The 18059-nt window shown below is 39.2% G+C and overlaps 1 protein-coding gene across 6 annotated transcripts in view; it reads right to left on the reverse strand.

Annotated features, from left to right (window-relative positions):
• The window catches only part of nAChRalpha6 (nicotinic acetylcholine receptor alpha6), a 102483-nt gene that overhangs the window by 3339 nt on the left and 81085 nt on the right, over window positions 1-18059 (reverse strand). For 3 of the 6 annotated variants that reach the window (XM_017081326.4, XM_017081333.4, XM_070997641.1), the window contains exons 6-10: window positions 16133-16242; window positions 9435-9615; window positions 8086-8161; window positions 7518-7712; window positions 2644-2730 (exon numbers count right to left, since the gene is read on the reverse strand). In XM_017081326.4, the coding sequence (XP_016936815.1) occupies window positions 2644-2730; window positions 7518-7712; window positions 8086-8161; window positions 9435-9615; window positions 16133-16242 (649 nt within the window). Of the gene's footprint in view, window positions 1-2643; window positions 2731-6636; window positions 6724-7517; window positions 7713-8085; window positions 8162-9434; window positions 9616-16132; window positions 16243-18059 lie in introns of all 6 variants that reach the window. The other 3 variants (XM_017081318.4, XM_017081341.4, XM_017081356.4) reach the window with 2 other exon arrangements.

Here is an 18059-nt window from a genome sequence, read left to right on the forward strand (position 1 = left end):
AGAGAGAAAAGTTTTGGTTGTTTTTAAAGCTCTAAAATTTAAATTTAGTTTGGTTGGATGTTGATTTTGTTATATTTTTTTTCGAAATGATAAACTCAAAGTTACAAACGAGTCAATTGAAAGTTCGAATACCTAAGAGCGGTACAGCTTCGCTGGTTTTCGTAATGACATTGCCGACGAGCAGGGAGAAAACTGTTTGCGACAGTAGTATAGTGACACCTGTAAAATATTTTGTCAAATTTGGTCAGATCTCGTGTGTATGTGGATCGGGAAAAGTCTCGTCAGTTTGCTGAAGTCTTCGTCGTTCTGAAGTTCGGTCCCAGTGTCTTCGGTTTCTAATAGAGTGGGGAGATCAGGATTGGGATTCAGAGAAGAGCTACCGATCAAAGTCGATCGTTGCTGGTCTCTTGTAAAGCTTCGGGGTTAGACTAAATGATATTTTTTGGCTGAACCTTCTCGTAGAGAACACAACCCATCTTAACCATAATCACAAAAGACCACCCGATCTTTAAGCATAATTTGATTTTTTCGTTGTTTGATTGTTGGTGGTGGGAGTGCATACCAAGTGGATATTTATTATTTCTGTTATCTGTAAGCAAACGAATCCGCGACCCATTTCAACAAACAAACAAAATAAGCGGATCTCAACGAAATGATATTTTTGTAATACCAGATTTGATATGTTTAATCGAGCGATCAGTATTTACATAAGACATTATTCAATTGGAATTTGAATGTTTTCGTTCACAGTTTGAGTTCTCAAAAAGGTTCTCGAGCAAAAAATATCATTCCGAGAAATGGGTCAAACAGTATATCGAAGGTGAGTTCGCAAAGAGGGGGGTATACGAATGTGATCGGGATTTAGGATGGGTGGGGTGGCATAGACAATAGCTAAGAAAGTTAAGTTAAAGTAGCGTGTGTGGGTGGTTCTTGTGGGTGGTGGTTCGTGGGCGGTGGGTAGTTGGTGGGTGGTCGTGGTCATGACTGAGAGTTTTCTGTGTGATGGGTGAGCGAGCGATAACGATAACGATAACGATAACGAGAACGAGCTTTAAGATGGTGGCAGTACTCATGGGCAAACCGAGGGTGAAAAATATATCTTCTTATTTTGTGGCGGTGATGGTGGAGCAATGCAAAATTCGATTATCTATTCATGAACGAGTGAGTTGGGTGGCGTGATAGTGATAGTGAGAGTGAGAGAACCAAATCAAACACAAATCAAAGCTGTTAGCAAAAAAGTCAAATCATACGATACAAGACAAAAAACTTCTTTCTTTCTTTTCTTTAATTGATTTCTTTCTTTATTTTTTTTTTTTTTTGGTTGAGTGTCTGTGACGACGACATCATTTAGCATATTTGTATGCGCCTTCGTTTTCTTTTCACAAGTATTATCCCAAACTCACTTGCATTGAAATCTGTCTCATAAGTATCTTTTGTAATTACATATGGGTTGAAATTAGGGAGTGGCGGTTTTAACGAAGCGAAAAGAGTACAAGCAAGGTGTACTGCAATACATAACAGTTATTATATAGTTCGAAAATATTGTATACATAATCGTATATATTTATTTTTGCACAAGTTGAATAATTACAGAAGGAACTTGCCAAGGCGACGCTTCGATGTATTAGATAGAGTTTGAAATTTAAATTTTGGAATTAATTTTTCGAATCGATTTTGAATGGAAGTTAATCTAGTACATCACTAACGCATCGCCGGTTTAGTTCAGGGAATTGAGTATATATATATTGAAGGGAACTTGATCATTGGTGCGGCATCGTTGGAACTTCAACGAGGCTGTGAGGAAGAAATTGAAGAGAAAGTTGAAACGGAAGTGAAGGAAGTATAGATCGGAAGTACATATAGATAACGATAGCATTTAAAAGACTGCCTAACTGGTGTTCTTTGCTGGCTAGCTGGGGATTTGTTGTTAATCTACGCTGACTTGAATAAGAAGCAAACCAAAAAGATTGTTGATTGTTCAAATGAATATATAGTAGGATATAGGCATAGTGATAGAGAGAGAGATATAGAGGCAACAGAAGATAGTATGATCAACTAAGAAACTGCTTCGATATATATTGATATATATTTGTATTTGATATTATAACTTCAAATTCAGAACGATTCAGAAGATAGGGTGGGACAGAGAGAACGAGTTGGAATTAGAATTGATTTGGTTTAGTTTGGTTTGGTTTAGTTAGTAAGTACTTAGCAAAGTTGTTGTAATTAGTAAACATAGTACGACGTACACAAATAACATTTAACAACTTTTGTCACTTTAGAGTTGGATATTGTTTGACTTGGTTGGTTAGACTAATACTTTATTTAAGTTTAAGTTCGGTTTGGTTTCTTTTTGGCTTTGGTTTGTTTGGGGATTATATATGCGAACAATTTAGCAATGTGTGTGAGTAATATAATCGTAACAGATATGTATATATATAGGTAACAACAATAACAATAATATTCATGAATATATATATGTAGTTACATATATATGTATATATACGGCGATATATACATATATATCTTTAGGCGTGTACGTGTAAATCATATTAAGTACTTTTTAATTATTCTTTGGTTTTGTTTTGACAAATTTGAATATATATTTGCATTTGGTAAGTATGTTTTAAATGCAATCGCTACCTAACAAGGGGATTGCATCAGATACTTGGGGCAATGTCTCAGCTACAAGGTTGAGAAACACTGTGAGCGATAGAAGAATTGTAACTCCTGAAACAAAAGAATTTCGTTTTCGTTTTGAAAAATACAATAACAACCACACAAAAACAAATGACACAATCAAAATGGAAATCAAAAAGCGTACGTTTATGTATGTTCAAGTGTTTCTGTATCCTTGGTGGCGTGTGTGTTCGTGTACTCGTGTTTTCGTAGACATATCGAGGACTTCGGGGAGGTATGTGGGTTCAGTATTTGGGCAGTATAGGTTCTGTATCTTTGTATCTGTTCGAGGTTTTGTTTTCCGCAGCGCCTTTCGGGCCGAACGAATTGGAGATAGAAGACGGGATCTTTTTTCTTTGTTGGCTATTTAGAATTAGCATTTATCGGTTTCATTGATCTTGATCTCGGAATGAAGTGTGCTTAAGTGTGGATGAGTATATGCCTGAGTATGCTGCGAACTCAAAAGTCGAATCGGGTCCAACAGAAATCGGGGCCAGGAAGGGGGGAGGGAGTTGGCCAAGGGTATATACACATATATATAAAAAGCAGGGATGCTCTCTGAAAGTTTATACCCAATGAGATGGTCTAAGGTTAAAAATCTCTGAAGGTATTTCTCCTTTTATGTCGCTTAGAACCGACAGAATGGGCACAAAATGTTCGCAACATCTTTGGGTATTAATTTGGTTTTACAAAAAACATTCCAACTTTGCAAGAGCTTAGTGGTTAGGGGGGCGTGATGGACCCATCCTTCCAACTTTGACCCATTAGTAAGGCAAAGGAGGGACAGGAAAAACTTTGAAAGTAGCGCAAGTTTTTCTTGGTCTCGGAATATTTGTAAATTGAACTGGAAGTCGACTGAAGACGCCCCCCGACTCACCCCCTTTTACACTTGCGCTACGTGTTGCCAATTTGCCACGCCCACATGCGCGCCTCATTTAATTTGCTACGTGCCACGAAGAAAGAGACGACACGAGAGTGGGAGCAAGAGCGAAGACCGCGCCTAAATAGGCATTAAGATGGGAATTCGGCACATCGCATGCAAATGATTTGTCAAGTCTCTCTCTACAACGGCTTTTGGAGGTTGGAAAGGCGGTATTACGGAATATTTTGGATTCGGTATCGGAACGGGTTAATATATATAAATACATGACATAATATGAACGCATGATGGGCTCGACATCATGAACGATACGATATTATGTGGAGTTGCAACTCTACCATCTGATCAAATGGATCTGCATAAATGCAAGTTCAAATGTTGCTTCGATTTTGGTTTCTTTTAGGGTTTATCGTTTAGGTGGAGATTCGTTTAGCGCTACGGTTCTATATGGTTCGAGGGTTCGGTTTAGATGCCAGGAGTTTACGGGTTGCAAATGACTGGTTTTTGCGTTTTATATATTAGATACATTTCCAGGTTGTTGAGCAAGAAGAGCTAGATTAGTTTGGTGTTGTTAGTGGTTGGGTTGGTTGGTTGGTTTTGGTTGTTGGTGTGAGAATTCGATTCGTTTCTTGCGAGCAAGTAGGTGCAAGTTCAAATGGTTCTTGCCGGAACAAGAAGGAGAGAGATATATTAGCTATATGGATATTGACAAACTGGTATATATACTGAAAGAGCGAGAGCGAAAGAGGTATAAGACAGAGTGTTGAGAAGGTGTAAAGCGTTGGATTGCTTTAGGATCTATATAGCCTCTTTTTTAATTGAGTAGCATGCGCTCGTGTGGCGGCGTTCGACAAAAGTTCTGGTTGTTCTTTTCGTGGGTGGTTCGGTGGTGTTGTTCTTGTTGGGGACCAGTGGTTCTTTGGTGGTTCGGTGTACTTACGTCTGTTCGGCGTGTTGTCTATTTACAGTGTTCGGTATTGTGGGTGATCGGTGTCGAAATATATATAAATAGTCATATGGTTAAAATAGATGCTTAGTGTGGAGGGCAGCCCCGGACTGGCCCAAAGGCATATTTGTACAGCTCTAGCGATACAAACTGATTGGATTAGCTATACCTACCGCGAGGCCTCTACGGTAACAGGATTCGTGTGCTCGGGGGAGGTACGAGTATGACGAGTTTCTGGCCTAGCTAGCTACTCCTCTCTACCAAGCCAAGTATCAAAACTTCTCTCCAGTCGCCATACAAACCTCTACGAGAGCGGTTCTATTCACTAACTTATAACAGGCATACGAAATTGGTGACTCTACGTGGTAGCATTCCAAGGTCTTTGGTGGTGGCCATTGCAACTGACATTCGATTTGGCCACCAAGGAAAGGGGTAGAAGGCCGATGGGATTTCCAAGGACTGACAGCAACAGCGCGGGACATGAATGTAAGTGCTTTTTGTACGCTTTTTTGGCACTCTGAATCTCGGACCTCAACTGCGGCTGCCTGCCCTCGGTCCAATCACACTACAATCCTTCCACCACTTTCACTCTTGTTCTATTTATGGTTTGTTGATGTTTTTGTCTGACGTGACCAAGGAAATGCACCAAAAAAATGAAAAACTGGTTTACTCAGCTGTTGGGCTTTTTGTAAGTTAGTTAGTTGGTTTTTTGTTTCTGGTTTTCTGTTTCTTTTTGGCTTTGGTTTCCTCCTATTTCATTTTTTTTTTTTTGGTAGCGAAAAAAGGTGGTTTGTTGGATTTTTTTATAGTTTCTCTTTTAGATATTTGTGTATATATACAGTTGTGGCTGGATTTAAAATTCATTTTCTTTAATTGCATTTCTGTCTACGTTTTTGATGCGGTTTTTGAAATGCTGCTATGCTTTCAGAGTCGGGATGATTAGACGTAAGGAGGGAATGTGTGGGAGGAGGACTCGTCCTAGTGTGATTATGAGGCGAGGGCACACTAAGGACAAGCTTATTTACAGGATGATCGGGGTTACTCGGTTGGGGTTTATATATTTGCAACATTGGTGGGGTGGCAGGCTAAGAACTGAAGAGACCAACGAAACGATACGATCGAAACAAAGGGATCATCTAGAGGCACACGTAGATAAGCAAACGAATCCAACAAACAATCGAACAAACGAAGCAACAACCAAACGACAAAAATAACTCAGGAACCAATTATATAGGACTGCTTATTTTTTTTCTGGGCAAACACAGCAAAATCGAAACGAAAAACTCTCTTAATTGTATTTGTACTTGTAGCTGTGGCTGTAATTGTGGCAGTAATTGTGATTGTGGCTGTGATTGGACTGGTGATGTGTGTGTTTGTCGTGTGGTCAAATACCAATTATGTCAAAGCTATCGGAGACCCCGAGGTAACCAGATGGGATTGAGTAGTTAATAAAGATTATTAGAAAAGACTGGCAAGACCATAAACTAAGGTTAGTTGGAAAAGCGAGAGAAAAGCGAAGGAAAGAAAGAGGGAGAGTTCCTCGGGCTCGACTTGAGTACTTTACATGGTACTTGGAAAGGAGTTCTGAGATGTGGTTCAGTGTTGGCAGTGGTGTGTTCGGGGTTAACATATAGTACGTGTGGCTAGTCTATCCGACATCCAGTTGTTCGGTGGTTGAACACGAGGTGAGATTCCAGAGAGTACATAGAGTATATAGATAGATCTATGGCAAACATACGAAGAGTTATAGGAGTTATTGATCATTCCTCATTCGTGTGGAGGTGTTCCGGAGTGGTTCTGGTGTGTGGGTTTCCAGACTTTGGGGTGTTTTGGGTATTTGGTTGTGAGACAGAAGACAGTTACAGAAGTGTTGAGAGCTAAGTTAATTGGTATTTCGTATTCGTTTCTGATCGGTATCTTTTGTTAGTATTCGTGGCTTGGTATTGGTTTTAGTTTTTTGATTTTTTTTTCGTTTCTCAGTTCATTGCACTACTGTAGCAAAACTAATGATTAACTAAAAACAGCATTAGCACAGCACGACTTTCTGTTCGCCACAGTTAGCAGTGGTCGATAGCTCGACCGATCGGTCCGTACTTTAAGCTACATCGGTTTAATTAGCGTGTGTGTGTACCTATAAGAGGAACAGCATCCGACGTTGTCGGCATGGACTCGGCGACAAGGTTTAGAAATACTGTTAATGATAGTAGTATAGTTACGCCTGCAACAAGAGATACAATAAATATAAAACGCAATTTAAATCAAAGTCGAACGCAAAACACATCGGAAAACTGAAAGACCAAGTTTACATAATAAGATTTATCATTAGTATTTATTGCAAAATTAGGACATGTTTTACACATTTTACTCATCAGCTTTGGGTGTTTATTAGACTCCTTTATTGGGATGGGTGGTTCATGGAGTTTATAAAGGGGTATTTATTTAAACTTTTCATGGGACAGCAGGGACTTTTAGTTTATTTTAGTAGCACAAGATGAGTGTTTCCGTTTTGCAAATATGTTGTTTAAAATATCAAACCTAGAAGGCTAATTTTGTGGTATTTTTTATTTTTACAATTAAAATTTAAATTAAAGTTTCAAAAAGAAAACACTCTTTGATTGTTTGGTTTTTATAAAAGTAGTTTTACTTTTTAGTTAAAAACTGAACAGAGAACATGCATAGACTGACTATCGTTAGAAGCAGCGTTGAATACGTAGATTTTAAAGGGATTTGGGGTTTATCTTTGATAATTAAATCCAAGCCTCATTTCGCTACCCTTGCTGCTTGACCCCTGACCTCACCAAACTCGATAACCTGCCGGGCCTAACTAACTAACTCGGACATCTATGCATATAAAGATTCGAACTTGGAAAATTCGGAATAGGGGAATCACCGCTGAAAAACTCACAAAATTCATTTAGAAAGTTGGATAATACAGTTCAGATCGGTTGGTACATAAATAGTATGTGAGGTGGTTCTGTGTTTGGACCAAGGGGACTCGGTTGGCATACTCACCCAGCGTCAGTTTCTCGCCCGAGTCCGGCGGCAATGTGAAGCCCAAGAGGGCCATCGATGAGATTAGCACACATGGCACGATTAAATTGAAAAAATAATATAATGTTCGGCGACGTATTTGTATAGTAAAGGTGATATCGACATATGGTTCTGGGCAGCAGGCGTAGACTATTGTATTCTTCTTTCCCGGCATGGCTGAACGATAAAATTGGATTAGTGAGCTTCGGGCAAGGATATTTTGGATCGAGACAGAGACACAAACATAGATACAGGTACAGACACAAAGACACACGTATGTATTTACAAAAGATTTTTACAGATTAGTCTTGCGATCGAGATCGTAAATATATGTACAATTTAATCGTAAAACTAGTTTAAGGAAATAAAAAGCTAAGCAAATCATAATGGTCTATGAAGCAATTTTTCGGTATCACAGGCAATGTGTTAAATAATAAGTAAATGCGATTTCTTTTGCAATTGAGGTTATGCTGATAAGACATTTACAAATGACAACGATCAAACGAAATAACAGTTAGAGAAATAAGCATAATGAGGTTTGTTTACTAACCAAGCAAGTACCACTCGCCATTTGTTATGAAATCGGAAAGATCCCCTCCATCTTCGGAATTCAAAACCAAATCCAACTGATTTTCAAACGATATTTTGTATTGTTTTTTTTTTTCATGGGTATTCACAGAGAGTGGAAATCAATTTGCAATAGGCAAATCAATTTTTACATATTTTTGTTTTTTTTTTTTTTTGGTTGTTGGTCATTGAGTTTTGAGTTTGAGTTTTCGTATTTTTCATTGGAGAAAGAGAACATTTAAGATTTTAGTTTGTTGTTGAAATTTGTTTAGAGTTTTTACAATAAGCCACATTGAAACAACATTTATGTACAGATATAGCATGTGTTCGAGGTGTACGAAAGAGAGAGATAGAGAGCGAGCAATATATAGAAGTTTTATTCTTTTCATTTGTTTTGAGATTGTTTTGTGGATAATATCTTGTGGGTGCAAAATACGTGGGAAATAAAAGCGCTGTAAATTAAATTGGTTCTCAAAACGTACTTCAGTTTGAGTAAGTTACAATATATGTATTTGTGATTTTTTGTTGACTTTCATTAAGAGTCTTTACGTCGTCCAAAAATATTCGCCTGTTGCTGTTTTATTTTGGGCGTGGTTTTAGCCTGCTACCATGCAAAATAGTTGAAACTTCAGAAGTTCTCTGCTGTGAAAGATTCTAGGGTTTCCACACATGATTCCATTTTGGGAGACTTATTACGAGGGCCAACCGGACTCTCCCAACACTGGTAGAAGCCAGTGTTGGAAGCGGCTGCCATTTGAGCTAAGCTCATCGTGTGCGTGTGGGCGTAAAATATTCAATTTTCCAGATATCACCTGGGCTCTGAATATTTCAGCCTACACACTGGACCTCTTACAGTTCAGTGTTGTTAACAACACTGCGATCTTTTGGTTTTGTAATTCGCAAAAACGCAAAGAATTGTTCGACATGAGGTTTACGAACGAACAAATCATAAACTAGAAGATAAGTCGGGTGGATAGAGATAGACAGAGAGAGAGAGAGAGCAAGAGATAGAAGTTTTGAAAAGCATATAAACGAAATTACAAATCCGTCCTAACCCTAGTATCCTATACTCTCTATACTTTTCCTATGGCTACAGTCAACTCTCGGCAAGTTGGACTTCCCTCGCGTGTTCCTCGTGCGTGAGTCTCGTGATTGGCAGAAGCGTGATCGTGCTCGAGATTTAAATGTGTTGGAGTTCGGGTGTTAGTGTGATATATGTGATGTGTAGCCTAGTGTAGCCAGCGTTCACTGTACTATTGGAACTAGTTGCTGTTTTTTTTTTTTACTGTTTGCTTGTTCTTGCTGTGTGTATTTTGTCGATTGCCACTTTACCTGATTTCCATCGTAAGTCCAACTACCGAATTTCATTTCGCAATGTTGGTCATCAAATGGGAACCACGTGATGTCTATCTTGCATGTGCTCTTGAAGATACCAGGGGGCACGTACAGACAACTGCCGTTATGTTTGACCACAATGTTGGTGTGATACGTGCCATCGAATCCCTCATCCGCGCTAGATTATTGTACAATTTGTTTTAATGGATTATTGTCTCGATCGATTGCTTGTTATTCGCTTATCAAGTTACTAATCTGTTCGATTCATCGGTTATCAATTTTTTGTTTCTTTTGCATGTTATAGTTGGTGGAAATTTGATCAATTCTTTGGTTAGTTATATGTGACTTGCGCTTTGATTTGTCATTTTCTTGTTTCACAAACTACTAAAAATGTTTTTTGTTTTCGGACTCTGCTCTAGATGACTAGAGCTGGGGATTGTCAGGTAATATATCTACTCTGGGGATTCATTGGGGGATTTAGTGTTGGGGGTTGTTGTTCTGGTTGTGTAGTGGTCTTAATGACTAAGTATACTGCAACTTGGGGATGCTCAATCTCTACTCGGAACAGACTTACATGGGCTTTCTATTGTGTTACTTAAATCTTATGGGGCTTATTTTGATTATTTGGGGTTATATATTTAAGTGCCCATCTCAACCAGCGTCTGGGGACCCCAACGGAATTTCCATTTCCATCGTACTCGTGACTAAACCCTCGAATTGCCAATGGGAATCTGCGGTTGGACAGATACAAATATCTTTGCAGCCATGTATCTTTGTATCTCTGCAGCCAGTCATCCAGTGGCACTACCAATATGCGCATATGCAAATGAACCTCGGCAGCTACTCCAAAAATGTGGGCAAAGCACACTATGTACATATAAACCCATCAGTGAATATATATATATATTTTCGTGCATTATGTATGAGTATCTCTTGACTTTGCTGCTGCCCTCGAATGCTGCAATAAAATGCAATTACGGCTCTGATTCCAACTCGAGTACCGAGAATGTTGCGTAAACATTTTGTGGACAATTTTGTTTTGCATTTTTCGGTCACCGCAAAGAGGCAATGACATGGGGATTCATGGTAGTCAGATGCGGGGTGACAGATAGGGGATGTGGGTCTCTCCATATGGATGTGGGTGGGTATTTCGAGGGCGTTGGGGCGTGTTTCCCCTGGTAACGAGGCTTACATGAAACTGCTGTGGCATTTAAGGGGAATTTGTGCCCTGATTAGCGGCAGGTCAAGCCGAAACCGTAGCGCAGATGTGGTCCACTTGGGCTTAAGAGATTGCGGTTGGGGGGCAGGCTCAGTATATACAAATTTATGTGGCTATTGTGCTGCAATTCAGTTAATTGATGTGGCAGAAAGGTGATGGTAGTCTAGCCAATATTTTTCAACACATTCGAATTTTCACCCCTAATTGGCACGTCAATCCCTTTGGGCCGACCTTTATCACCTTGCCCGCATTTAAAATCATTTTAATTTCGAAAAGTGAAATGTTCGCCTGCATATTTTTTCCGGCCTTGGTTTTGGTGCTGAATTCTCTTTGGGTCCAGGGCCTTATTAATATTGACGGTTGGTTTTTGGGGCACGACTTAGCCGACACCGCTGTCAGATTCATTTTTGGGTCGGCCCTTCGGCTGCGGCTTCCTCGAAACTTCGGTGCGACTTCTGAAGCTTTGAAAAATACAGATAATGTTGCAATTACAGTGAAAGCTTTTCACTGCGAACTGGCTGGCATTGGTGGTTTAAGGTCCGGCATCTCAATTAAGTCGTTTTGAAAGGAATCGCAATCAACGGCTGAAATCAGCATAAGTAAATGACACACAAAAAGGGGAGATGTAGTCGATTGATTCGCAGAAAGAGGCTTCGTAATGAGGCAAGGCCAATCTTCAGCCATGTATCTTCATCTCGAACTTTTTGTGTATCCCTATCTTATCCCCATCCCCGTTTCCGGATCCGTGTCTGTGAAAGCCTTGCTATTGATCTAAATGATGGCCGCACATTAGCAACGCTGGCGACGCATACAAATTAGGTCCCAATGTGAGGCAGAAGAATTAATAAATTAAACGAAGTAAAAGTCTGCAAAGGGAAATGTTTCCCCAAACGAAACGTGGACTTGTCGAATCCTTTGCAAACTGCCTGCGAAATGAAATGGCGAACTGGAACTGTTTGACTTGGCTCCTTTGTCGGGGGACACGAATCCTGGACTCTGTGCAAGTTCATTAGCAAACAAAGTTGACAGCCAAAAGGTTTTCCAAGGGCCACGCCCAATGGTTGAATCCACTGATTTCCCCTGACTATCCCTGACTAGCCAGCTAATCAATATGATTTTATTTCCAGCCATTTTCGCGTAGGCCCCGTCCTTTGTCTCGGTTTTTGGTATTTGGTCTTTGTCTTGGCCTCCTCTGCCACCTTTTCGATGCCTTTTCCTGCGAAATCAACGCCGGATGCTGCGTGCCATGGAAATTAAACCTGCACAGCGTACGTGTTTTGATTCATTGTTCTCGGTTCTTTTCTTCGTTTGCCCGGCTCTCGGGTGACATGTAAATTCCATTTGGATCCTGGGGTCCAGCCCAGAGGACATGCCCCGTGCGTCAATCAAGCGTAAACCGTGTGTGACCATGTGACCCGGCTACCCCATTAGGTTAAATAAGCTTTGTCCTGGTCCTCGGCTGCAGTGGCAAATATAAATTGCAATTAGTTCTGCAAATGCACCTGCACCTCATCCGCCAGGTGCATTTATATCCCGCCCCGAAGTCTCCGCAGTAGTTTGTCTTCATTTGTGAGCCAAGTTTCGAGCCGAACTAAATGCGTGTATGTTTCTGAGGTTTTTTTTTCCCGCTTTCAGTTTTCACTTCACAGTTTTTGCGCCTGGTGGGATTTGTGGCATTTAAGTTGTTTTTAGTCGCCACCTGGCAATGGCCACGGGGATGCGGCAACAAATTTTGACGTTTAAGTTATGGCTTAAAATGTTTAAGCTCCCCTGGGTGGACACGGATTTGTCTAGCTCACTCTAGGTTTTTTCTTTGGCCAGCCCCCTCTGCCCAAAAAGGATTCGTTGCAATCGCATTCGGGGAGTGCAGAATGCAGAAAGGAAAAAAATGGAAATATCATAATGAAGTTTTTGGCCACGAGCAGGCAACTGGTGGAGGTGGAAACCCTTTTTGCCCGCATATGACGCTTTTTGTCGGAAAATTCCGTTGGTGGAAAAACGCTGGATGAGATATAAATTTAGAGAAATAGAGTTATTCCTTTGAGGTGATATTACTCTGGACAAAGTAGCACCGCAATCATCATCTGCAGCCACAGCTGCTTCATTAGGTGTCTCTGGTTTTGTGGCTATCTTATGTGTACCCTACGACCTCTGGGTGCATGCAATCTGCTTGGAGCTTACTCAGATACTTAGGCTAACTTACGCAGACTTAATGGCTATGGCAAATGATTTCTCGATGCCTTTCTCTTAACACATCGATGCACACGCACACACACAGACGTTAAAATATATATATATGTAGTTATAGGTATAAATATTGGCATATAGTTGGGTAGTTAGACGGTTAAACACAGATATATAGTTATGGGTGGTAAGTAAACAGCAATAGTAGGGGTTGGGTATATAGAGATGGTTATAACTGGACACCGAGCAAGAACGGAGAAACATGAGCTTATTATTATTTATTATTGTTTAGGAACACAGTGAACAAATAGCTAGAATGAACGATATATAGCACACACCGATAACAATTGATTACTTTGGTGATTGCAAAGCACACACACACACACACTCTGGCACACTCTAGCCCACACACACTAACACACACTCGCCGAAGCGGGCATTTTAAAAGCGAATAGTAAATGGAAAATGGCAAAATGGCGAATTGGCGAAATGAGAAATGAAATGGCAATTATTCAAGGCACTTCAATGAGTGAATGACTGGGGATACGGGCATCTAACACTCGTTAGGACCCCAAAAACATTTCCAATTTGTACTCCCTTCGCAATTGTTGTTCGCCATGTTGTTGAAATGTTTTCGCAACGGCTTACGGGGCGTATGATGAATGCATGGCTATGAACATAATTACCACTGATGTTTGGTTTGGCCGCACACACACAATCATACTTCTAGACTAACTAGTTGGACATATAGACTAACATTTAGTGAAAGCGATTCGCAAATAAATTTGTTCAGGTATGGTCTGTTTGGCGTTCTTTTAGATATGTGCTTTAAGGATTATAAAACATGTAGAGATGATACTTCCAAAATGTAGTAGCAGTAGTATATTGCTTATTCGAGGTTTAGCTTGCGGATTTGCTTGGAGAATTCAATAAGTTGTATCTTAATATTTTCAGTTCATGGAAACGGACAAAGTTTTTGACAAATCTTCTTTAATCCACAAGAAATTGTACACTCTTAGCGGAATATTGGCAAACGGCTTTAAAGGCAACGTTCCCTACAGTTTTTCAAATAAAAGTTTATAGAAAAATATGTGAAAGTTCTATACAGATTAATCCATATAAAACAGACAGTTTTATTTACTACTTTAAAGGAAAGTTCATCAGTCTCTCGATCAGCCGAGAATTTTTGGTTTATAGTAATTATTTTTGCATTACGCATGTTTTGTGACATGTCGTGATTTTTGTTAGTTTTTAATGCTGAGATGGGACGATCGATATTCAGTATATAATATTCAGATGTGGTGGAAAATATCTGATGGTGCATTGGTTTAATATTAACTTGATGGGTTTGCTTAGCTAGCCTAGCCAAGATTTTGATTTAGTAGAATGTATTTAGTTTTAGCTTATATTAATATGGGATGGATTCTCTATTTAGATACTTTTAACATGTGGTTAATACATTTAATTTAATCGTGTTTGTTGTGAGGTGTTTTGTGTGTGTATGTATATGGAATGTGGGTTAGTTAGTGGGTGGCTTGGGTGGTAAAGTGAAAGTCCTTTTTGGATATTTCTTTATTTGTGGGATGAGGTGGGGGATTTATGTTAAATATATATATTTTTTGCATTTGGTATTATTTTTATGCGGTTTTATTTAGTCTTTTGTTTAGTAAGAGGGATTTGATTTCTCATGCACAATACTTGAAAATCTATTTTGCCTTTTTTGTGATTGTCTGGATGGTTTCTTGTTTTGTTTTTTGCAAGCTACGTATGAGTATGACAAAAAACATTTTTCCATTTTATGTTTTAATTATTTCTTTACTGTTTGTTGTCGGCCAAATAAATTCAAGTACTGAACGTCTAACCAGAAATATTACACCAGCATATTGTTGAACAATCTCTAAGGAGGTTATTGTCTTTCGGAAATGGAGCGAGAGGACTTTGACTTGGTCGCAAGTTAAGGTGAAGTCTAGGTGTGAGTCTTTGACTGGGAAGCAGACCACAGACCGCTGTCCTCGATTTACTTTTCCTCGAGGAATTTGACCCGTGCTGTTTCGAACAAAATACTTGCGCAATATTCTGGTTAAACAAAGTTTAAGTTGTTTGGAGTTTAGTCTGGGCGATTATTTAGCTTGTTTTGCGGTTACTTCGTCTTTGGTTTAGTTTTAGTTCGCCTTTACGGCTTGATGTTTGGTTTAGTTAATGCTGGATAACTCAGGCATTTCATGTTTTATACAACGTTCGGTTAGCATTACGAATCCAATTACAATGTGAGGCCCACATCAACGGCAAGCTGACAATGTACAGTCCCACTAGACAACCACTGCGTGTAAACTACTCTTATTGAAGTAAACAAATGTAAATTATTCTGTTTTTTTCTTTTTTTTTTGTTTGTTTTCCTTATTTTGGTTAAGTCACTTTTCGAAACGTAAACATTGAAAGCAAATCATAAGTGGATAACACTGAAACACAAATATCATAATGTACGGGTAGGAAAAGTCGATTTAGCCACCGAATCAAAAACATTATTGTATGTTTGACTTGCGGCTGGTTTCGATTTTCGTTTTTGTTTATTTTTTACTGATTATAAATAGACACACAAACAATAGCGAGTGGATTATGATGCGTTTATAATAATAGCTATATAATTATGGGAATGGATATGAAGTCATACATAACTAAAGTGTATGCAAACATATCAAATATGCTGGGGATTATCGTTTTCAATTCAAAAACCAACTCAAATGGAACCGTACAAACAATATCATGAACTAAGGGAGGGCAAACAATTAACTTTACTGGGTTTGTTGATAGTTATATTTCCGAATGGTCGTAATTCCATTAAGAAACCAGTTCAGCAGACCCTTCAAGTTTCCGGATCTCTAATGGTTAGCTATAAATCTAATATAAATAAACTAAAGTGCACAATTCTACTACATAATTATACTCGTAAATGCTAGTTTTAACTATAACTAGAACTGAACGCAAAACGAAACGATAACACAATGTCTTTAGGGGACTTCATCCTAAGAATCGTCTTGGATGGTTGTGGTTCTTCTTTTGGTCAGCCTAACTTACCATTGTTCAAGTAATACAGTGAAATTTGGTTATATATAGTGAGTTATACGATCCTATGCCTAGACTTAAGTCTGCTCTATGTGGCTGGTTATGTATTGCGCAAACACTTTATACTGATTCTCAGATTAGTTTCTTTGGATTCATGGGGGGCTACGATAGCCTTTCTATTCGGTTAGGGTTATCTCGAGTCCGGCCGGAGTGGACACAGATCACTTACCTGTTGTACATGAGCACGTCGGGTTTCCACAGCTTGTTGGGCGTGATTCGGAGATCCTTGACCCCGCCATATTCCGTCTCGTTCCAGCGCAGATTGTAGTCGTTCCACTCCTGCATTTGTATTTTGTATTAGTTTTCATAAAAATTGCACTGGTCAAGAGTGGTTTTTCAATATATGTATTACTTTCAAATGAATCGACTAAAAATTCAAACAAAAATGCGACATGAAGTTTGGAAAAGAAAACAGATTTGTATGGTTATATTCTTTGGGGGAAAAGAAAGTTGGAATGAAAGTAAGGACTCCGAAATGAAATCTACTCAACTGCTGAGCACATGCACAGACACACATGCACGTACCAACTACCGACTACCATTACCGACTACCATTACGCACTAGGACTAGGCTAAGACCGAAAGATGGCCAACTCGCTCCATCTCTTTCTGCTAACTGATTGGCAAGCTGTTGCGCTTAAGCATGCCAGCACAAACACACACACACACGGGGCACGCACACAGATACACAGTTGCTGGCTGCATTATACAACAATGTGCAACTTGACAACAATTTCAGGCTAAGTCAAACCCCCATCTCCTCCCCTTTGCGGGTCGACGTAACCGCACATGAGACAAGTTTTATCAACGTTCCTCGTTTGCTCTTTTCTGATCCTGTTTGTTGGTACACGGCAAGAAATATGGAAGTACTTTCTTTAAAGGTTTCTAATAAAATTCCTAGCTCAGAAATATGTACAAGTTTTCTATTGTTAAACTGAACAGTAAGCTATAAACAGTAAGCTATAAGCTTTGTAATTTTACTATTTTTCATTCTAGAAAAAGTTACAAACAACTTTTTTAAGGGCTTTAAAAATGCTTACATCCAAAATTTTCGGAAAATTACATATTTTTATAAAGAGAGTTGGTCAATTGATAATAGTTTTTCTTTCTAATAATTTTAAAGAATTTATTTCTAGAGATATTTTAGTTGTAAAAATATTTTTAGGCAAACTTTTAAGCAAATCTCTAAAAATGTATCTTAAAACGGCACCTTAAGAATTATTTTAGATTATATCAAAATTACATTTTCTAATCGATTTTAACGATTTAAAGACTGATTTTAGCTATTGAAATCATATATTTTTTCCAGTGCAGTCAAACAGTTGCTCAGTGCTTTGTGTCACTCTGTGGTTGCCTGCAACGCGATTCTGTCCCACCATTCTGTCCTGAATTTCCCCCTGGTCGTTGCGTTTTGTGGCTTTCCTACAAGTGGTTCATGTTCGTGTCATAAAAGCGGCAAAGTTTCCCCTCTACTTAGTTTTGCCTTTGCGGGGCTCATGTTCGCTCTATTGCTGTTGTTGCCGCTGTTATGTTTATAATTTAACACATTTGTGGCATTTTTAGAGCAAGCAATTGTCCTAGCCGACCCCCCTTTGAGCTCCGCCTCCGTCGCACTACAATACAATCCCCTTTTTAAATCACAAAAAATTTAATTACATGCCATGGCCCGTGCTGCATTAAATTATACGAGTGTTATCCCATGTACTATAGTATCTGCATCTGTGCCGGGCCTGCTTTAAATCTGTTTAAACTTTTCCCACTGCCGTCCGTTATTGTGTGCGGTTTTTATGACAGCTGTAAAAACAGATGCCTCGTTTCCAGGGATCCCATTTGGAGGTGTGCCGAATGCTCCATGCTCCATGCTCCTAATAACATTTCACCGCTTTGTGCGCCGGCGGAAGGACACAGATTTTGATGCGAGTGTGGCAATTATTTTCCGAAATAGTCTCCGCGAATCTCACACATTTAGTGGTGCGTGGCTAAACGTTAGGATCCACATAGATCCCATCTGCTCTCGGCAAAATACAATTTGAAATGAACCAAACAAACATTTTATAAAATAAATAGATAAGATAAGATATGTTGCAAGTATCTGT

Source organism: Drosophila suzukii, chromosome 2L, assembly GCF_043229965.1.
Source record: "Drosophila suzukii chromosome 2L, CBGP_Dsuzu_IsoJpt1.0, whole genome shotgun sequence".
NCBI lineage: Eukaryota > Metazoa > Arthropoda > Insecta > Diptera > Drosophilidae > Drosophila > Drosophila suzukii.